We start from the raw sequence: 23104 nt of genomic DNA, 5'->3' as shown, positions 1-23104 counted from the left end.
AAAATGATCGGGGGGATGGAACACCTCTCCTATGAAGAAAGGCTGAGGGAGTTGGGGTTGTTCAGCCTGGAGAAGAGAAGGCTTTGGGGAGACCTTATTGCAGCCTATCAGTACTTCAAGGAAGCTTATAAAAAAGATGGCAGCAAACTTTTTAGCAGGGCCTGTTGCGACAGGACAAGGGGGAATGGCTTTAAACTAAAGGGGGGGAGATTTAGACTACATATAAGGAAGTAATGTTTTATGCTGAGGATGGTGAAACACTGGCAGAGGTTGCCCAGAGAGGTGGTGGATGCCCCATCCCTGGAAACATTCCAGGTCAGGTTGGACGGGGCTGTGAGCAACCTGATCTAGTTGAAGATGTCCCTGCCCACAGCAGGGGGGTTGGACTAGATGACCTTTAGAGGTCCCTTCCAACCCAAACTATTCTATGATTCTAAGCAATATGGTGGGAATAATTCTCTGATATGCAAATATAAAAGTGATTTCATGTGAACGATTTCCATTTTCCCAAAGAAAGAAGAGAACTAGGCCTGATTTTTCCCCTAGCTTCACAGCTACCATGTGCATTTCCACTGCCTATACAGAACAGTGCTCACAAACAGTCTGCTTGAAAAGTGTAGCCCTGGGGCACGGCTGGCACTCACACTCCCTTTAGGGGAGTTGAAGGCATCTAGGATTGCCTTGGTAGACAGGCTAGATGCAATCCATATGGTCAGAGGAGCTTGGGCCCAGCGTGTCCCATCCTAAAGCTGATGTAGCTGATGTACAGCTGATGTAGCTGTAGCTACATCATGTAGCTGGTGGCTACACCAGGTAAGATGAAACGAAGGAGTAAAAATGCCTTTTCTCTCCATTGACTGTGAAGAATAGGTAGAGTGGCTGATACAGCTGTAGCTATCTGCACAGTAGACTCTAGAAACCGGGTGAGATGAATGTCCCCCTCATTCCATTAGTGTTTTTGTAGTATTTACCATAAGACTAAGAGTTTTGCTGACCATTCTCCACTTCAGGTATTAACATTACATTTCCCCACAGTTTCAGTTATCTCTTGTGCAGCTGGTTGTCTTTAAGCAGTACAAGGCAGAGAAGTGATGCTGAATGGCAGCTGTGCTCACCCATGTTTGATGGTGTGTGCATGGGTTGGGGGAACGGTCACCCTATTTCTCGCTTCAGAGTTTAAAGGGGTATGTATAATTAATGGGACAGATTCCTTGGTGCTGTTCTTGCCACTTTACATAGGAGTAAATCTCCTTGAGTAATGGAAGGGTAGATTAAGCCCATTAATTACACTTCACAGCACCTTTGTGTCACACAGGAGTTTTCTGAGGTCATTTTAAGCTGCCATTCATCCCTCCCTGCTTTCAGTGGAGCTATAAAGCTGCACTAGCATTGGGGTATGTCAGAGCTGGCATGGGTACATCCTATCGAGAGGAGGCGGCAGACAAAGGGCACCACGTCAACATTGCTCTTGCTGCCAGTCTGACACGCTGGACCACACGACGAAAACAGCTCTTCAGAATGGGAGGCTGAACTGGGAGGGGAGGCCGGCACTTCCCCAGCTCCAATCTCACAAGGACCAGCCACTAACCTCTGCCTCTCCTCTCCCCCAGACAGGCTCTGCAGCACCCCGAAAGCAGGCAGAATGAGGGGACCTATGTCCTTGTCACCCTGAAACACAGATCTGAGGCAACCCATGACACTTCTTACCACAACCTGGTGGATCCCTCATATTGCCAAGTCTTTTTCATTTGTATTCCACCTGCGTGGGTATAAACGTGCACACAAACCGTACCACTCCGAGTGCTGGTCAAAAACTACTGAATTGAATTTAGATTTTTTTTATTTTAGCTGATGACTTTCAGTGTTTTTTGAAAGTAAATCCCTTAGAAGTATCAGAAGATGAGTCTCTGGAAACCAAGTGCTTCCTGATCTGAAAATCTTATTCTCCAAGTCCAATTTGAGAGAGGAGGGTGGGATGGTGAGTGGAGGCAGATATATTCTTTCCACTACTAAAGCCACAGCATAAAAGCAAACGTCCCCACAGGTTTTTCATCAGATATAAAACCAACACTAATTCACCAGCATAGCAAAAGCTCCATCAGAGCTGCTGTGGACTTCTCAAACCACTGTCTAGATGGACAAACAGTGCTACTGGACAAGCCCAGTTGCAAACCTCTCCCAGCAAGACAGCTGTATTCACGATGTTAAAGGCTCAACATAGCCCAAAAACATTAGGAAAATTATGGAAAGTTTATTGGTTACAAACCAATTACCTTTGCGCTCAGTCAACAAAAGGGTTTAGCTGTCATGGTGGATGTCAAGACAATTAGAGAGCAAAACAGACTGCACAGACTTGGACTGACTGTACACACTTGAGAGTCTTTGCTATTGCTGCTCCCAGTAAGGAGTGATGATACGTGAGAAACACCCATATTATCCCTGGAATATTTTCAGTACTCATATGCAAACACCACCTCATCAGCTGCTCTATCAATTATTATACAATGACTAGACACAAGAAAACAAAATTAATTTTGGAAGTTTAAGCTCTGTGGTTTTTACTCGGAGACCACAGCAGCCCTAACCCTGCATGGTTGGGCTCACGTGGAGGACACTGCCCGGTCAAGGCAGAGTGGGATCCCTGGAGTCATCCCTTTAAGATTCGGGTCCTACACCTCCCCGGAGAGGGGGACACCCAGCCATGACCAAAGACTGCGCTAAGATTTGCACTCAGTCATCTACAGGCCATCATGTCCCTTGGGCAGTCAGGACTGGAGATCAAGAGAAAGAGGTAATTCCCATTCACACATGGCAGAAAACATCTGGGGAAAGGTAAGCCACAGAGAACCAAAAGGATAAAAAAACTCCTGGAAACAGAATAGCAGAGAAAGAAAACCAGTGAAAATGGCCACAGTAAGGAATGACTTCCCTGCATCGAATATATTACACCAAAGCAAAATCAATATGAGGGTAGGTCCAGAGACTAGAAAATTGAATCAGAGAGTCAAGAAGTAATTAATACTAGCTTTTTTTCTTCTTTTTTTTTTTTTTTTTAATAGGGAGGTGAACACTATTTCCTTTAAAAGTTATTTTCTAAGCCATTTCCCAGGTTTGATACTATAACTTGGGCTCCATCATGCAATCACACTTTCCTATCAAGTGAAATGTGAAAAGGATGCCTACTTAGTGAATTTGGGGGGTTGTAAGGAAGTTCTGATTTTCTGCATTTTGCAGGTGCAGATTCCTGGGATGGCAGAACAGAGTGACAGAGCTGTCTGCCAGCCAGGCGGGCCTCTGTCAGGAAAGCTACGAAATAGATTTCTGCTAGTAATTTTGCACAGTACGAAATCTCCTGCCTTCACAGCACACGGCTGGGCTTGCAGCTTTCACATATCTCTGCTGGAGAAGACTGATGACTCAAAAGCATGACAAAACCTTATCTTTCATTAAAGAAACAGGGCAGGAGGGTTTGCCAGCAGTGTTGCCAGTTATATTTCCAGAACGAGAGCCACCCTATATTTGCAAGGCAGAAGGTGGTGACACACATGCCTCACTGCTGTCCTAAAAAGTGACCCATTTCCTCTGCCATCATCTGCTCCGGGCTCCCATGAAGCCCCCAGTCAGCAGCCCGTCCCCTTTGGTCCCTGGCTTAGCTGTGGTTACTTCTGCAGGTTTCTCAGTGCTTCCTAAAGCCCCAGGGAGATATCCTTGTTCTTTTGCAAGGAACGGAAGGCAGTGGATGTCCTTTCTTCCCACAGTGTATGTCTATAGGACAAAGCTGGCTCTGAGCTGTGTTTTGCAGAGAAGCATTACTAAAAACATAAGAAAAGCACTTCGTGGAGGACTGGCTACCAGCATCCTTCGAATCATGTCTGTGCTCAACCGCATGATCAAAGAAAATGCTTCTTTCCAGCATGATGACCTCATCTTTGACTACATTCTTATATGAGGAAATACAAAAGTATTTTGCTGATGTGGAAATTTGAAAATTATTTTATTTATTAATTGTATTCTGTGTGCCTGGCTGAAATTCCAGCAATTGGGGTTGTTCAAAATCTTCTTCAGTGCAAGATGGACATAAAATTGGCAAAGCAAAGGAGAAAGTCGGTGGTGTAAGTTGTCCATAAGAGCATTTTTATGAGTTTATGCTCACTGCCAGTCTGCTAGAGAGAAGAAAGGAACCGAGAGCTAGGCAGCTAGTCCATTTTATGATCTAAAAATTGCATCACAGTAGTAAACAAAGACAAGCCAAAGATTGTTCTCCATCTCTAAGGGTAAGCAGCTGACCTCCCTTCCCCACTCTTCCCCCAGGCAGGATTGCTTTGTGGCTGCTGTCCCCAGCCAGGGCTGTCCCATTTATGCCCAGGCACCAGCTGGGATGGGGTGGCCAGGGAACGTCCTACCGAGACAGAGGAGGGACACTCATAATATTTGAGTTCATGCCCTGGCCAGTTTATAGATGCAGCCACCTGCCTGTGTTTTCAAGCAGAGAGACATCAGGAGGCATTTTGCACTTGCTGAATCTCTCAGAAATAGGATGGCATGATATCTAAATGTGGGAGACAAGAGAATTACAGGAGAGGAGAAGGAACATAGAAGTCCTTCAGGAAGAAACACCCATACAAAGGAGTTTGTAGCACAAGGAGCATGAGAGTGCTCTTAGTTGTGTGGTTGCAACAAATGAGTATACATGAGGGGGGCCAGAAAGAGAAGGGAACTGGTGGTGGGGAGGAGGCAGCAAACAGAGGGAAAGGGGGACGAACTAAGAGTAGAGCTGCTTGAAAAACGTCCACCCCCAAAGACAATGTAAGTGCCTCTTTTCATCTCCACAAAAATTCAGCATGGAAAATATCAAGTATACTTCAATCCAAACCCTAAGATCAGTTAGCAAGTACTCTTTTCTGAGAAAATATGACTATGACCCACAGAAGGCAGAGCTTCTGTACAAAAATTGGCTTGGTAAAAAAGTAAAACCACTTTTGCATTGAAACAATTACAAGAATTTCAAATGGCTTCAGGACACAGGCTTGGAATTTGCTTGTGCGTTGGGAAGGGTGAAGTCAAGGTACACGATGAGATGGAGCTTGCAGAAGATGTCATGAAAGGCAGAAAGCCAAAGCAATGTTGAAAGAGGAGGAGATTAGCTCAAAGCATGAGACCAGGAAGACTACAGCAGACATATGTGGCAATGTCAAAGAGGGGATTACTATAATCAAGGCCAGAACAAAAGAAAGAACAAAAAGAAAGAAAATGCATTTTAGGTAGAAGAAAAATAAAGGAAGGGCAGGTTTGGGTCATATTCAATGAGAACTAATTTAAACAAGAATCTGGCTGGGGATGACCCAAACAAAACAGGAAGAAGAAAAGATAACACATGAAATCTAGAGTCAGGGAAATAGAACAAGAGAGACTTAAATAGCAGCAGAGAAATAAAAATGTTAAGAGGGATGAAAAAACAACAGGTCTGATTCTCCTTTCCTTTGCACCGTTTGCAGTAATACAAAATCGATAGAGTAGATCCGTATCTGTTGGAGATTCTCCTCAGCAAATGTGGGCCAGTGGTTTTATTTGATTTAGAGGAGTTTAACAGAGTAAGAGCCAGCCAAGCTGACTTTTGGGTGCAGGAGGAAATGTGGGATGGTAGCAGGAGACCAAAGGCAGGACCTCTTTGACCGCAGGAACTTCTTACTGTTCAATAAGACCCAAAAAGGCAGGAAACTGGCATCTAATCCTGTGTACTACATTTAGTTTCCAGTTGTATTCTTCAGCATATTTCTTTGGGAAGCCACAGACCATGTTGCCACGTATGTGCTAGGTGGAAAAATGCAGATATGAATATGCACTGTATATGGAAAAGATAAATTCCAGTCTCTTTCAAATGTCATACACCTCCTAAGAAGGTTAAGGCTGTCATGACTAGCTGATTGTTTCACATATCCCTTTTAACAAGCTATTTCTAGAGGCAACTGTTAGAATGAACTGCTCACTGCTTAGTTTTGGTGGGGAAAAAAAAATAATTTTAACTGATTTTTTTCTTTTAAAACAAAAGTATAAAATGTTTAAGAGTAATGAATAATGTATTAAATTTGTGCCACCTGGTCTATTTTAATATTAAAACCTTGCCCTTCCCTCAACACATGCTAGGAAGAATTCTATTGTCATTACCCTTTCAATGACACACAGACAACTCTCACAGTGACATTAATAAAAAGAGACACATTTAGTTGTATCTACCTTTGCACACTCTTGTCCAATTAAATTTGACTCAGTGTCTTCTAGAATTTTAATAACTACCTAGCTATTAGCAAGAACTTAACCACTGACAAAACCCTACTTACACTATTAACTAAGGACAGACGTAGTACAAAAAATGGGCAGTATTTTACCCTACTGATGCCTACTATATGAACAGGGCTGCAGTTTTTATTTTAAAAACTCAGCTCCTCTTCAGTCCCCAGACTACAACCAAATCTCAACAAATAAACCACTAGTATCATCTTCACAAATAAAATATATATAAGTACATATATATACGGTGGATCCTATTAAAAAAATTTCATCTTGTCAGCAGTTCATATAATGGAGTCAATGCTTAAGCAATTTTTTTAGAGAAATATCTCTGACTTGGAAACACAATTAGGACAAAAAACATAAGGATGGTTTTCAAGGGGCAGGTTGATTAACTAATGTATTAGCATTCTTCTTCCTCCATATTTCTAATAAGTCTCACACCCATGAAAGTTAATGAGAGAGAGTTTCATATTCCCTTGTATACATACCTATGGAAGAGCACTAGCATTATTATCAGATTTTATTCCTCTCTGATACATCCCAGTGACTCAATTATAGATCAAGAAGCAATACTTATAATTCTACTGATTAAAATCTGCACCAAATGCCAAAATCTGTCAGAGCCCACCAATGAATCTGGTTTGAGTTATTGCTTTTGGGAATTCCTTGTTTCACAGATGAAAAAAGAGCCTTAGTCCAATTTTTTGTTTTCAGCCTCCTCTGAGCTGCATCAGAAGCAAAAGCTCCCTCCTCTTCTGTATGCCAACTTTTATTAGGATTTTGGCTATTTGTATTTAAAAAGATCTACCTTCCTGTGGATGGACGTTGCAGGGAAAAAATTGGCAGATTTTGGTATATGTTCAACATGGACACCATATAATACCTTGAAAACAGGAACTGAACACACTTGTCCCCTAATACAAGATGCATGCTCAGATTTAGTCACCAAGTGCCAAGATTCAACTCTTCAGAAGAAACAACTGAGCCTGTGGCAGGATACAGAAACTCATAAATCTGGAGTGACAGAAGGAAGCAGATTACTTTTTAGGAGTACATTTTGAAAGTAGTTTCTCCTCCCATCTGTTCTCAGGTGCATTTCCCTCACATCTCTTGGGAAAAGCAGCCCTATACCTTCCAGCTTTGAATGGACTCTACTTAAGCTACTATACAATGGCATTTTTGAAACCCAGCAGTCTTTGATGGTCCGTCATAAATATCTTGAGGTTAATTTCCCCAGACTTTTTAGCACCAGCATCTGGTGTTACACATGCGGGTGGGATTACATCTACTCAATAAAATAAATGATATTTGTGTGGGCACTGATAAATCACACAATTTGTAAAGCCTGGAGTCTTAGGCAAAAGGTTTGTCATTAAAGTAACTCATACGAGGATGCAAGCTTTCCATCTCTGCTAGGAGTCATCAGAAGCAACTGGACTGACTGATGGTTGGTGTCAGGATTTATCTTTTTGATTCATCACATGATGCTATCTGTTTCTGGTGGACCTTTCATTACTCTTGAGGATGTTTAATACTTAAGTAGATATAGCCAGAAGTTTGCTCAAAAGCATCAGCTATCGGAGCGCTCTGCTTCCCAGACACCGCTCAAGCAAGGATGGATAATGGAGAATACAAATAGCAAAAATTGCCTTGGGACACATAGACTATGCAGGTAGCTGGCATGAAAAATATGAAGGGAGAAGCTGGGTAATGTGCTGGGGTTTAGCTACTTTCCTCTGAGGTTTGAATTCTCCAGTATCACACTAAATGTACCCGCTGCCAGCCGTAAGCATACATCAGTGGAAGCAAAAAGAATGGTAACGTGCTGACAGTTGTTTTGACTCTATTTTGCTTGTGTCCCCAAATGTGCTTATTCATGTATTCTGGGCTGCTCTTCTGCAAAGCTGCACGTGACTCAGGAAAGAAAATTTACCTCCCTTATATAAATGTCTGAGTTGATGAGACAGACTCAAATGACACTTCCACTTCTCGCTAATGATCCCTTGGACTCCCTGGCTTCTTCTGGACCCTCTAACTCCAGCCCCCATCTCCAGTATTCCCCCAGCTCTCATTATGGCTCCTGTAGCTTTCTGATGAGTCCTCCTACTCCACGGTGCCCCACATGCACTCCGCTCACCGCTTTGCAGATTTTATGTGTCCTGACGATGACTGTTACTGACATGCCTATTCTCGCCTGTTTGTCTAGTGGCCTTCTCAGCTGATGTAACCAAAACACAAATGCACATTTCCAGAATGTTGGGAGCTGCTGAAAGAGCAGATAAGGTGAACAATGGCATCCAGGACACGAACATGGGGGTGCAGAGAGAGCGGAGGGAAGGCAGTGCTCATGCAAGACTTGGGACAACCTGAACTTCTCTTTGAACGTCCTGCAGATGCAGGTTTCCTTGAAAAACACTGTTCTTCCCCAGCTTTATATAGTGGCATCCTATCCCCTCTTCCTTCCATTTGGCAAGAAGTGGAGCTGGTGGGCCCCAAGGAAAGTACCTGCTTGGTGGTAGAAGTACAAAAGCTTAGGACGCAGACCTCTACCGTCATTTGAAAATTAAAAAAATAAAACCTAAAATGTTGTAACTCGGGTTTGTAATACCTGCTCCTCAAACTTGCTTTAACTTCCGGCAAGCATATCTGACCTAGAATTTGCAATTAGAAGGCACACAATGTTTTAAAATTCCAGTTCATTTATATTAATCATCAGATGCAATATAAATACTACATTTCCCTCCAAGGAGATTAACCTTTATTCACAGAGTGGATGTCTTCAGTGGTCACCATGAATAAGAACATGTTTGTCATTAAATGCAAAAATAATTAACTTGATTCAGGGCAGCAAGTCTGGCTGCAACTCTTGAGTTGTACATTTCTCTAGGGATAGACAGTAAAAACCATGAAAATGGGGCTTCGGTAGTTCTACATTTGTATATAATTTGAAAAGAAAATAAGGAGGTAGCTAGAAATGTGCTATCATATACCATTAATGTTCCATTTTCATTCGTTTATTGGCACAAGAAATCTTAATGAATGAGGCCTCATTCCTTTGGGGTAAAGCAACCCGTAATCACCCTGTAAAAAGTTTCATGGTCTTGAAAACCCTTGGTGTAATGCTTCATTTCTTTTAAAAACACCAGAGTCTTGATGTAGCTTCCCTCAGTGACAGTCCCTTCATGTCACGCAGAAATACAAGTCTCATCTGAAGACCTTCTTTGACCATCAAAATGTGCTTTTGCTGTCTGAGCTCTTGAAATGTAAAATTGTAATCCACTTTTACCTAGGCCTGTTAGATGCCTAGCTATTCTGCTATTACTTGTGATTTTACCACAAGGGACAGTGATAGTTCTCTATATCCATTTCATTTAAACAAAGAGAAAATCTGACACATTACCATAAACCTCTTTCAAGCCTGGCTGTGATCTGCTGAGAAATTTGCAGTGATGGAGATGTATCAGCATTGGGTGAGACAGGACTTTATGGCTGCTTCTACACTAATAAATTAAATGTGCCCAGGAACATTTTATGGCACTGAGGACAAATGGAAAAGATCATCTTGCTCCATATTATTAAACTTCTTTATATCCTGTGCTGACCACAAACTTCCAGCTGGGATAGTCCCTTGCCTGTGAAACTCTTGTTACATCCATACAGTTGGCCAGCTGATGGGTACCCCCAGGATGGGCTATCAGTCTGCCTACACAGCGGCCATACACACTCCCTCTTATGTTCCTCGATTAGGGATCGTGGTGCTCACGTGGCAACACTCAGCAATTAACTCTAGGAAATGGTTTTAGACAGAAACAAATCCCCCATGCTGAAGACCATACAATCCAAATAGTAGCCCTGTCTTACACATTTATACACTATATACCACAGCTACCTCCTTTTCTAGGTTTTTGTTGTTTGCTTGACTGCAAACACCAAACTAAAGGCAACATTAGCAAACTGTCCTGGTTTCGGCAGGGATAGAGTTAATTTCCTTCCTAGTAGCTGGTACAGTGCTGTGTTTTGGGTTTAGGATGAGAACAATGTTTATAACGCACCAATGTTTTAGTTGTTGCTGAGCAGTGCTTACACTAGCCAAGGACTTTTCAGCTTCCCATGCTCTACTGACTGAGAAGGCTGGAGGTGCACAAGAAGCTGGGAGGGGTCCCAGCCAGGACAGCTGACCCAAACTGGCCAAAGGGACATTCCGTACCATGGGACGTCATGCTCAGTACATAAACTGGGGAAAGCTGGGTGAGCAATTGTACTGTGCATCACTTGCTTTGTGTATTATTATTATTATCATATTATTATTATTATCATCATCATATTATTATAATTTTATTTCAATTATTAAACTGTTTTTATCTCAACCCAGGAGTTTTTCTCACTTGTGCTCTTCCAGTTCTCTCCCCCATCCCACCGGGGGTGGGGGGAGTGAGCGAGCAGCTGCGTGGTGCTTAGTTGCTGACTGAGGTTAAACCACGACAGCAAACAAAGAAAAAAAAACAAAACAAAGCTAATCAGAATTAAACATTTATCACATGCCTTTACTTTGTTCCTAATGTTAAAAAAATAGGCAGGAAAGAAAACAATTTATCTGAATAGACAAAACTTTGCAGGCACACATGGAAAGTGACTTTGCCCAACTGTAGGATTACAGCCATAACTACTAAGTATTAGATAGCCACAGGGGACCCAATGACTCCTTATGGTACTTAGGGTCTGCTACTTAGGAAGGTGATTCAGGGTAGGAAACTGCTATGAATTTCTTCTCGTAGACTAAGCTTCACATATAGAATCATAAAAACATTTAGGTTGGAAAGAACCTTTAAGATCATTGAGTCCAACCGTTGACCTAGCACTGCCAAGTCCGCCACTAAACCATGTCCCTAAGCACCACATCTACACATCTTTTAAATACCTCCAGGGATGGTGACTCCATATGCCTGTAGTCACTTCTTTCCCACCCAAACAATCCTCCCCATCCCAAATCTCTCTCTTGCACATTCATCAGGCCAAGATCTGTGCTAAATGGCCCTTCATCCCTCGCGCCCTTCTCCTCCTTCTCGGACATTTATTCCCATCCAGGTTGCATTGGTGGTGCTCAGGACAACCTTTTAGCAGTAGGAAGGGAGGCTCTTGTGGAAGGACATGTTGAAGTGGAATTACTAAGAAGCTATGTATTGCTCACATTCCCTGTAACTTGTTTTTTTTCTCTCTTGCCCTGCTGCAGAGACACGACTCTGTCAGAACAGCTCTGGTAATATGCCATTTTATCAACAGATTGTGGCTGTTAAAGATAAAAAAGGTGCTGAATGAGGCCTAATGAGGTTTTTTTGGTGTCTGACCAGCTTGAGAATCCACAGATTTTAACCTGATGGAGGTTTAGCAGCACTTTCCCAGAACACCTCGTCAAGGAACTGTCCTACACTGACTTGTAGGGAGTGACAAACCTCTTTCTTCCAATAATGTGACATTTCCAGATTTCTGTGTGTCACAGTCATGGGCTGTGTTAAAACAGAAAAAATAGCCATTAAGGTTTCCTGAGGTGTGGAAGCAGAATAAAAGGACGGGCTCCAGGCATATCTGACTTTTTCAGAGAAAAGTTTCCATTGGGTTTAACCAAAGCAGGCCATTTCAAATCTCATCCAAACCATGCTGATCAGCTCTGCTGCCAGGCACTCAAATTACCATAGGAAGGTACTGGAAGGTCCTCTTGGGTCACCAAGACAAGGCCCCTGCTAACATGGGTTGTTTTCTTCACAAACTAATCAACCTCCATCTCACACGCTGCTGGTTTGGGGCTAGTCAGTCTTGCTGGTAAGTCCTCCTAAACAACCTCACTGCGCTGACAGTCAGGAGCCTCCTTTCCGATCCCAGCCTGAATCTGCCTGCAGTGATTTATACTCCTTTGTTTTGGGATGAGCAGTATCCTGTCACTTAAACTGGTCTCCTCCCATGCCTACCTCTACATTCCCCTCATCAACTTCATATTCCCATGCTGTGCTTTTCCCAGTAGTACTTAATCTTTCTTGAGCATCAGTCATTAACGGGGTGTATTGCATATCCAGTATTGCAGATCGCTGTGCAACAGCATTGATACTCTCCTTTCTCCTTGTAATTACCTTTCCTGATATGTATTAGAATCTCATTTATTTTTTTAATGGGTGCAACGTATTGGTACTTTGGTACATTGTACTGGCTCAGTCAGACAGAGTGATATGTAGATGGGGATATCTACAGCTGAGTTTGCCTCCCAAGACTTCAGGGACAGAAATAAGTACTTTTAGGGTCTATTTAATCTGATGTATTTTAGATGTCTTTTTGGGTAAGATATTTTATGACTTCACAGACTCCATTAACCAGATCTGACTACAAAAGCATCTCCATGCAATCATCTCAGATGTAGATGTCCACAGTGACTGATATGTATACTTTTATTATCCTCTCAAACATTTTCTGTTGGTAAGCTACTTGATCATAACATAAATTCTTAAACAGGGCTGAGTGCATGAACTTACACTTTGTATTTCATAATTCCATGCATCACGCATTCATTCAATGATAATGGTTATGCAATTCTTCCTACAGGATAGCCTGATACGCTAGAAATTGGTGGTGCTTTCTACCTTTGTGTTCTCAGAAAATATCATTAATATTTTCCTGAGGGAATAGCATTTCCATGGACAGTAGAAAAAAAAAAAAGCCTAGGACTGATCCTAAAAGAGCACTTCCAGCCTTATATTTCACCTTTCAGGAAAATTCTGAAGATGTCACTTCCCTGGTTACAGATTCTACATCTTGGCATGCCTGTGACTCCAGGAAGACAAAATCCGCCATGGAGATGCAGCAGTGAATTACCAGCTTGTGGTGGATTGGGGAACGGTGGTATATGTGCCGTGGAAGTACTAGGGGATGTATGTAACATCACCTCAGGCAGAGGTGAGACAATGGCAGTCCAGAAACTCAGCCCTGAGGGTGAGTTAATGCACTGCGGCTGTCAGCTTGGGTTAACACTGATGCTTTTTGGGTGCTGTCTATGTCATACACAGCGAGTTAATGCACTGCGGCTGTCAGCTTGGGTTAACACTAACTGATGCTTTTTGGGTGCTGTCTATGTTATACACAGCCAAATCGGAGCATGAGCAAAGACAGTGAGTGCATTTCTGCCCTGCGTTGAGTTGCCCTTCACTTGGTGGCATTTCAGGAGAAGCTGGTAGAAAATCCTTGGCTTCATCCAAGTGGCTGGGAGAAGAATAAAAGGGTGGCTTGGCCAGCGTACGTCATGCATATGCAAAGAGGTTGGAAGGTTGTTCCTTCTGTGATTGAAGTGTCAGTTTTATTCATGCACGTTGTTAGCGCCCATTACACGCAATTGTCCCCTGAGAAGTGGCTGGTGTCATGCTCGACTCTCGCATTGGCTGACCCGCCAGAGTAGGGGGCACCGGGGACTGCCTCGCTACCCAAATTCCCCTACATCTTCTTAATAATTCCTGTCTCGGTGATTTTCCTTATTAACCTCAGTAACATAAACGTACGTAGGAAATATATTAAGCCCTTTATAAAACTTAACAGTAAGCATAATTATTCAGTTAGCAATTTCAGAAGCTCTTTCTTACAAATGAGGGAGAAACTATTTTATTATCTGTCTGGTTTGGCTTTACCTTCCAAAGCGGCTTCAATAACTCTAAAAATGCCTTCTGACAATAGTAGCACAGTATTATTGTGCAAAAGGCAGTTACACAGCACTTAATTTTCCAACTATGCTGTAAAGTTTAGTTCTTTGAAGATGACTCAAATATCAGCTGACCAGCAGTAAACAGTTTCATGTAGCACTGCACTGGTCCAAGACATTTTCAGGATATATGAATACAAACCAAAGATTTAAGATTTACTTAAATTCCTTTCAACAGCTGCACTGCTCTATAACATGAATTTGCCCAGGGCACTTACTAACTTTCCGTGCTTTTCTTCCACCATTCCTTTGAATTTATGTTACTGAGGCTCAGTAAGACCTGCAAACCAAATCACTGAACATACCACAGAATCGCAGCGGTTGTAACTCTTCCAACACAAGTCTGCAGCCATTACTTTACAGTAGTTAAAGAGCAGGTCTGCTCTGTAATGCTTAGTCTTGCAGTTGCAAAAGTGACCACAGACACTACTGTAAGTACTGGCTTATGTGACAAAAGTATTTAATCTAGATGAGCGTGCAGATCTGCTACGTAGGGAAAAACAAGACAGGATTTCCTCCGTGCTCTCAGAGACTAAGAAAGCATTCAGAGTCCAAATGAGATACAACTTCAAGATAACGTTTTTCCCATCAGAACTGACTCTTGAAATGCAGAGGAGGAAAGATGATCTCGGCAAGTTAAAAGAGAAACTCTGCTGGCACAGATTGCAACCCAGTTACAGGTAAAAGATTTAGTGCTCGAGTCTTCTTAGGGTTCGTGGTGCTTTTTGGTTACCAGAATTTTTGGGTCTGATGATGTTCAGCAAATACATGAGTTTGTGAATTCAATCCACTCTCACTAAAGAAAACAAGAAATTTGCTGACGCCAGAGGAATAAGATTACCTTCTCTCTACCTGCTAATCAATATCATGAAATCTCCATGTAACGCAGTTGACACTTGATGAGTCTCATGATTCAGAATCTGCTGTTCTTTTCACACCTATGAATCATTTTATCTCTTTTTTGAGTGATCTACAGACAATAATCATTCCTATTTACCAGTCATTGCCGCATGCTTACAGAATTGTTGGCTGAAAAGGATAAAGCTAGCATTTTTGCTTTCGGCTGACCAATAACTTCAGTTTATCCAGGCTGACAGAGGTTTTCAATATCTGGTTTTACATCTGGGACAGTCGTTTCTGGGCACTGAAGGCTAAATATGTGTAGATAATGTTAGTGCAATCTCTGTTGAATCAGATTTTATATTTAACAGAACTTATGCACACTGATGAGTGTAAATATCTAAGGGTATCAGATGTTGCAAATTCACATCTTTCAATAATCCATGAATATTTCAAATGTTAACATTTTCCCTAGAATTTACCACATATTATTTTCAGGTTTCATTATCATACACAGTGTCCATTGCTTAACGGGAGGGGGAGATTATCTTTCTGGATCTCAGGCTAAACTCCCCAAAAAGATATGCAGAAAGTAATAATTTGCCCCAGCTCCTCTAATCACATTTAGTTCCAAGAAAAATCTATAGATATAGGAAGTTAGGGGAAAAATGGTAAGTAATCTGCCACTTTCTGAGTAATTATAGTTTAATCTTTTGACTTTTATTAAAAAACCCTATAAAATATAATTTGGTCTTGCCATCAACATTTTCAGTGCAAAACTAACTGTTAAAATATAAATTAATGTAAACAAAGCAATGCGCTCTGTTTCTGTACAAGCTCTTTCAAGACCTTTTCTGGCCCAGCAGACGAGAACCAAAACATTGGGTACTTAAAAGCAAAACAACCACTAAAAGCAGTCGGTAGCAAAACCCAACATTTTTTATAGCAGCATCTACTATTAAACAACTCACTACATAAACAGTAAGCCCATTAGAGCCACAATGTCAAAGATGCTCTGTAAGCTGAACAGGCAAAACATTTCCACAATGACTGCAAGCCAGCAAAGCGCTCCATAAGATGTCAACAGGGAAATACAGTTCAGTCTTAAAAGGTTCAGAGCTTATGTAAGCCATGCTTATGGGATAGTCTATTAAAAAAGCAAGCGAGCAAGTGACATTACTGTAAACACAACCTGCAGCTTCCTAGAACATGCAGGCTAAAGACCTTCGAAACTCCACTCAAAGACACTGTGCTAGCTGTAAGGTTCACGTGTTCTGGACCAAAAACAAAGGGAAATAAAAATATCTCCCAGTACGGTGATCATTGAGGTGATATTCACTCCTGTATAGAAAAAAGATCTGGAATCCCTTCAGCTCCATGAATGGCTTAAGAAATAAAATTATTATTACCAGCCCATGTGCCTTTCTTCTAGTAAAACATTATCTGTTCTTCTGCAAAAAACAGTAAGCCTTCATTCCTAATTAGCAATGCAATGCTATCAATTTTGTACGTGGGATATGAACAAGCTTCTCTGGGTGACAACTTGGTTCATCAAATTAAAGCCATGGAGCAATGTGAGATTTGCCATTTCTGGATAAAAGAATGGTACATTTGCACACATCCACCAGGAAACGGAGAAAAAAACAGCTCGAGAACTCACCACCAGGTTTCCTATCACCATAACCAACAAGAAGACGAGAAGGCACAGCGGCTGCCCAGCTACTTCCATGCAGTCCCACATGGTCTCGATCCACTCCCCACACAAAATTCGGAAGATGATGAGGAACGAGTGGAAGAAATCGTTCATGTGCCACCGTGGCAAACTGCCGGTCGTGCTTATCTTCTTCACGTTGTCCATGTAGCTTTTCCCAAAAAGCTGCATTCCTACCACGGCAAAAATAAAGACGATGATTGCCAGCACAAGAGTGAGGTTACCGAGGGCACCCACTGAATTACCGATGATTTTAATGAGCGTATTTAAGGTCGGCCAGGACTTTGCCAATTTGAAGACTCGCAGCTGTGAACAAAACATAAACAACAGTGTCAGTTCACAGAAGCAACAGACATTTCAGCCGATGAATTATTAAAGTGGGTAACACGTGAAAGACGTTAAATGCCACAGTGTGTGCGGTACAAGGTGATTTTAGCCATACTTCCTGTTAACCTCATTTCATCTATTAATAAAATATCAGCTGGGCTTCCTGGATGAGAATTAACCTTTCCAGAGCTATGCTCTGCCTTGTTAGACAGACGTGCTTTCAGAGGCTCATACCCCCGATATCATGGTGGGGAGAGGATGGAAGGAGGAAATCTCAGGTCTTAGTATTTTCTTTTACATTGCTTTTCCTCCTCAAATTAAACAGCCTGGCAGGCATCTGGGGGAAGGGGTTTAGGGTTCAATCCCACAAAGAGAGAAGCAATTCCTCTGTTTCAGAGCAAGCCTCAGCCAGATGCTATTAGCTGTTAGCTCCCAGGGTGAAAATCACCTCTGTGCTGAGGATCATGCTGTCTATGCACAACCTCCATCCCACTTAAGACCTATTTTAAGGATGTAAATGATTCCTAGCCCATGTGCTGTGTTTTCAACTGAAGGTTTAATTTCAGCCCTATTGAAGAGGGATTGCTCAAATACTGACAGGAGACTCTCAGGACCTAGCAGCAGCAGTGAAAAATTTGCATTTTTGAGCGGCACAGAGAATTTTGGAAAAAAAAGTCTTCCACTAAATGTAACCATAAGAGCTTATTTTCCTGGTCTTTCCAAGTTGTGAAGCCATATCATGGCCAGAATGATTAACATGGACATCCTGGTACATGAAGTGCAACACAAATGTCAGGCTGGCAAGGAAACTACTTTTCTGTTCCAGTATGTCGACAGTCTCTCATTAGTAGGATACCACTATCCCATGCATAACAAAGGAGCTAACAGCTAAGGAGTTCCTGTGAGAGACAGATGCTATGTTATGCTGATCAGTTCTAGAAAAAAAAAAATCACTCCGTGAATAATTCAAAGGCATTTTCTTTTGACAACATTTAAAAGAATGGTGGCATGTTTATAATATAATTAAGGAATAACAACTACTAAAATGACAAGTTACTGGCTTTTGCATTTCTTGGGCTATCAATTATCTGCTGACTATGCTAACAGGTGTACAGGTATAAAATGGCGGATTTTTATTACAAATTGGAACTCAAACATTTTAAGTGTGCTACAAGTACCTGGCACAGCTAGAAGGAATCAAATTATGTTCTCATTTACCCTGATGTAAATCTGGAACAATTCCATTTATCCTGCAGCCTATATTTAGTGTCACATACCATTCAGGAGTTTGCAGCAATTAAAGTCTTTATTGGTAGATGTGTTTTTAAGAAAATATGTTGCATTCGTGTCAGAGGTTATATGTAATAAAAGAAGAGGGGTAAGAACATTATAAGACCGTTACCAGTCGAAAGGAGCGTAAAACAGACAGGTTTCCCATGCTGGACAAACCCAGTTCCATCAGGCTTAGAATAACAATTATGCTGTCAAAAATATTCCAGCCCTGCTGAAAATAGTAGTAGGGGTCAAGGGCAATTACTTTGAAGATCATTTCTGCTGTAAAAATCCCAGTGAAGACCTGCAGAAAGAAAATATGAAGTCAAAGTAACTTTCTAAGCACATCTCCTTGCTTGCAGACTTTCCACTGATACAGGTGAACACAGTGGAAAGCCAAAAACATTTTACAAGAAAATACTTTATTTTTCATGGCTGATTCTTTATCACCATTACAACTTTGTCTAGTCTTTTCACAATAATATTTGATACTGTTGTAAACTGACAATGACATCTGAGTTCAAGCACTGGATTGGAACATATATTTCCATCTCCTTCCATCATCTGAATAATCCCAGTGGTAAAAAAGAAAGTGTAAAGGTGCCTTTTATAAAGGTTAAATCTATTCATTTCAGTGGAGAAACCCGAATTAATGGAGTGGGAGTGTTAAAGGGGTATTTGGGTTGTAGTGTACCTGCTGTATTATCCCTTTTTATTTTGTTATTATTATCAATACCAGGGCAACACAAGCCTCCAGTCATTCTGAGGTTATTGCTGGAAGCGAAGGCGATTAGAAACTCTAATTTGAGTCCTAGTCTTTTTTTTACAGTCACGGCAATTTTCTTTTCACAGCATCTTGGGAACACATTGCTTATTTATGACCCAGTTCAAATGTCATATGGTAGAACTTCTAATTGGAACATTTTTCTTTAAAGCAACATATAAATATTACCTATGAGGCAGAGGGAGAGGGGAACAGAAGGCTGTTGACAGCAAATTCAGTTTTAACACATTCCTGCAAAGTATCTCAGAGAATCAGATCTTGTCCTTTCATATGCCCTCCTTAAGTAACAGTTTAAATGTACAACACAAGGCTACAGTCAACTTAAAATGACAAAATGTGGGCATCAACTTCTTCATATACTGTTTTATTTTCATTCCAAGTCCCAGTACAAACTGCACAGAGCTTTATGTTTCTGAAAAATTCTCTACTGTACATACATATTAAAGCACATGGTTTTCTGTGAAACAATCAACATTAATGCACTGTGCTGGTCAAAAAAGAGGGGGGAATCCAGAGCTCACGTATCAGTAACATACAGTCAAGGACAAAAGTTTTCCTTCCAATAAGGTGAATATTTGCAGCGTTCTCCCAGCAAAACTGATCAACTCTGAGCAACAGAGATGAGAAACCTGTTAAGTTGTGGAAGGGAAAAGTTAAGATTATATAATTATGATATTAAGGAGTAAAAATAAATGATCATAGCCTGCATTTGAGGAAGGCTTGGCTTTACTCTGTAATGCTTCAGGAATGAATTCTTCCAAGTGGCCATTTTACAGAATTCCTTATATAAAATACCTTCTCTTTCTCATCAGGAAAATAATACCTTGGACTGCAACAATTTGGACTGTCATCCCATCACCGTCTCGTATCAAGAACACAATGACCTGTCTCATATTTCTAACTAGCCAACAATTTGTGAGTCACGGTGGTCAGAGATACCAAAGAGTCCCACCAGAATGCTCCGATTTCCCTTAGGACAGAGAACAAGACCAAACTGGATGTCTGTGAAATTGTATCCAGGGGACTGCCTTAAAACCCACGATACCACGCTGCGTACATTATGCAACCGTCTTGCTGAGAAATGACTCAGGAGGATCACTTTCTTTGCCTGAATCATTTTAATCAATAGCCTTCTGAGAAGGAAATGTCACAGTAAGATAGCAAAATGTCTGAGCCTTCCTAAAGGCATCAGGAATCGTGTACGTGTATCAGCTATGAATTTCAGACGGCAGTTGTCAAATCGCCGGCACCTGGTACACGGTGACTGTGTTTGTACAAGAGGCTGAACACTCAATACGATAAAGGCTGGAGAGAAAACAAGTAACGTAACATCCCACTGGTGCTAAATATGCCACTGCTGATTTGGAGGACTTAGTCTTAAAAAAACCATTCTTTTCTCTATCATTTCAGCTATTTAAGCTCTAATATTGCATAATGGTATCTTAGTTTCTAAAGGAAAACAAAAATTGGGAAAATCTTGTTCTATCTACCTATTTTTCAAGCGGTGGAACTGCATAGGCAGATGAACCATGTAAAGATGTGCATGTGCTTGTCAGGCCTTCTGATCACATTTGAAAATGTGGATTCCTGTAAGTGATGAATGAAAGGAATCTGAAGGTAGCAGGTGCTGTACGAAGTAGACGGACAATCAGAGCGGGAGATCTCCAATGACTGGCAGCAGACTAAGAATCACTCTCAGAGAAAGCAAATCTATATTCCACTTTCATTCTTTCATTTCACTCAGAAACATTCGTTTTGAGGAAAAAATGCCAAAGATCTGCCCTTTTCTCCCCCGCCCCCCCCCCCCCCCTTAATGCTAGTATAATCACTCAAAGAGGGTTAGATGCAATGGGAAGATGACAGCCAGCCAGCGTGGGGGCAGAGGAGGGGTCTGGCAGTCTGCGGCTTAGGGGATGCAGTCACCTGGCAGCTTGCCCTGGAGATGGGACTCCCTTCCCTTTCACAGGGGATTGCAAAAAAAGTCAATTTTCATTACAAATGACTTTGCAAAATCCTCCACAAAATGGAATTATCTTCCTCTGACCTGTTCTACTCACAATCAATTCAGTTATGCAGGGGTTTAGTAAAGCTGGCGAGGGGGAGCTGGGACCGTCTGGCCTCTCGCAGACCCATCCTGCGATCTCAGAGGAAGGGGAGACCCGTGCCATCAGCCTGCTACAAAAAATATCATCAGGCTGTTTTGCTTATTTTACACTTTAGCACAAAGAGGAGAAATAGCTCTAGGCAGTGCTGAGAAACTCAGTGAAGTAATTATTTTTTTTTTTGCAAAATTTTGCAAAATTTGCCATGCAATTCCTCACCCTGCTCATTGTCTCTATTTCCTTGTTGGCACCCGGCACAACCCCGCTCATCCCCGGCAGGTCTGCAGGAGCCGTGTTGGCAGGAGGGATGCCAAGGGCTAAAGTTTCACCGCCTGTGGTCTGCAAAGGGAGAAGCCGATCTGCCAAAAGCAGAGCAAGGAGCAGACACATTTACTATCTGGAGTGCCAGAGGGGGAAACAGCAGCATTGCCACCTGCTGTGATGGATACTGGGTCCGAAGGAGTCTTTTTAAGTCATCTCAGAAGGCCACAAATTGTTGAGCAGCAACAAGGGAGGCTGGCTGCAAAGTGGAGCTGGATGCAGTCCTGTGAGATGACTTTCCGAGCTACCCTTATCTACTGCTTTCCACAGAGGGCAAGGGCACGGGTTTGAAGCAAGAGACCCAAACAGATTTTTACTTAGCGCAACAACAGAGGGAGATTTGCCAAGACACAGCAGCCAAAAAACTGGAGACTAGTCCCACAGCCTAGGAGAAGAACCTCAACCTGCCCAAGGAGGCCCAGAGCTAAGAATAACAAGGACCAGGGTAAAGAAAAAAATCCATACGTGATGTACCACATATTCTAGGACTGATACAAAAAGTCTGATTATTGCTACTACCCACCTAAACCTGTCAGCGTAGGATGCTTCTCACCAAAGGCAGACATCACATCTGTAGTGTCCCTGCATACTCCCACTATAGTCGATGGTCACTACAGTCACTGGCCTCCAGGACATAGTTCACCTTATCCAAAAGTAAATGTCTTTAAAACATCACATTAATTGTGCCTTAAAATTGTCCATTACTCTCCACGGACTTTGAAGGGAGACAAAGGCAACCAGCTCTGACAGAAACTCCTACGCTGTAAATATCTAAAGTTAGGCAAGGTGAATCCCACTTTGAGATACTGCAGCCTTCGGTTTTACAGAAATAAAGGACTTTTCTCATCCCTGCTATGAGCTTCTCAAGTTCAAACTTAGCAACATCCACGTTCCAGGGTACTCCAGACTTACTTATGGTATCCTATAGGATATCTCTGCTTCTACCACTAGATTTTAGGGGCAATTCCACCACACCATAGCTAGATGGCATGTGCCTTTTCCAATACAGACTATTCTAAAATTAAAAGGGTTTTAAACATTAAGTTTTAAAGCAGTAAAACACAGTAACTTTTAAACATAAATGCAGAGAAAGACGATTAAAGAAAAAGCTTCCGTTTTGTAGTAACTGCAGAATTTTAGTGGCCCCCTGGGTTAATAAATTGGAAAGGCTTTTTTGCTGTCCCTGCAGCTTGGCTGTAGGTCTGTCACTCTGCTTTTCCTCGGAGAAGTGCAGTCTCTGCTTACTTTGCAGCTGTCTCTCTGGCTGCTCCACCTTGCGCATTAAGAGTTTCCCCTCGAAGCATCACCCATGCTTTGCTCCATGTCCCCTCTGCCCTGGGGTTTGCATGGGACCCAGCACACACAGCTGGACAAGGCAGGGAGGCACAGCAGGACATAGAGGGACAGACAGTAAATGTACCATAGGCACCTTCCCGCATATACATCTAGATACGCTCAAACACCACTCTATTTCCCTCCAAGGTATTGCCTTGTGTCGTGGTTTAACCCCAGTTGGCAACTAAGCCCCACATAGCCACTTGCTCACCCTCCTCCCCTCCAGTGGCATGGGGGATAGAATTGGAAGAACAAAAGTAAGAAAACTTGTGGGTTGAGATAAGAACAGCTTAATAATTGAAAAAAAAAAAGTAAAAAAAAATTGTAATGAAATGGAAAACAACAAGAGAGAGAAAGAGGAACAAAACCCAGGAAAAACAAGTGATGCA

The 23104-nt window shown here is 41.9% G+C and overlaps 1 protein-coding gene across 2 annotated transcripts in view; it reads right to left on the bottom strand.

Annotated features, from left to right (window-relative positions):
- The window catches only part of LOC103905978 (sodium channel protein type 5 subunit alpha), a 177414-nt gene that overhangs the window by 77533 nt on the left and 76777 nt on the right, over window positions 1-23104 (bottom strand). For both annotated transcript variants that reach the window (XM_009287793.1, XM_009287794.1), the window contains exons 14-15: window positions 18304-18477; window positions 16524-16880 (exon numbers count right to left, since the gene is read on the bottom strand). In XM_009287793.1, the coding sequence (XP_009286068.1) occupies window positions 16524-16880; window positions 18304-18477 (531 nt within the window). The remainder of the gene's footprint in view (window positions 1-16523; window positions 16881-18303; window positions 18478-23104) is intronic.

Source organism: Aptenodytes forsteri, unplaced genomic scaffold (genome assembly GCF_000699145.1).
Source record: "Aptenodytes forsteri isolate BGI_AS27 unplaced genomic scaffold, ASM69914v1 Scaffold296, whole genome shotgun sequence".
NCBI lineage: Eukaryota > Metazoa > Chordata > Aves > Sphenisciformes > Spheniscidae > Aptenodytes > Aptenodytes forsteri.
The sequence above is the reverse complement of the archived record's forward strand: the minus strand, read 5'-3'. Positions and strand labels throughout refer to the sequence as shown.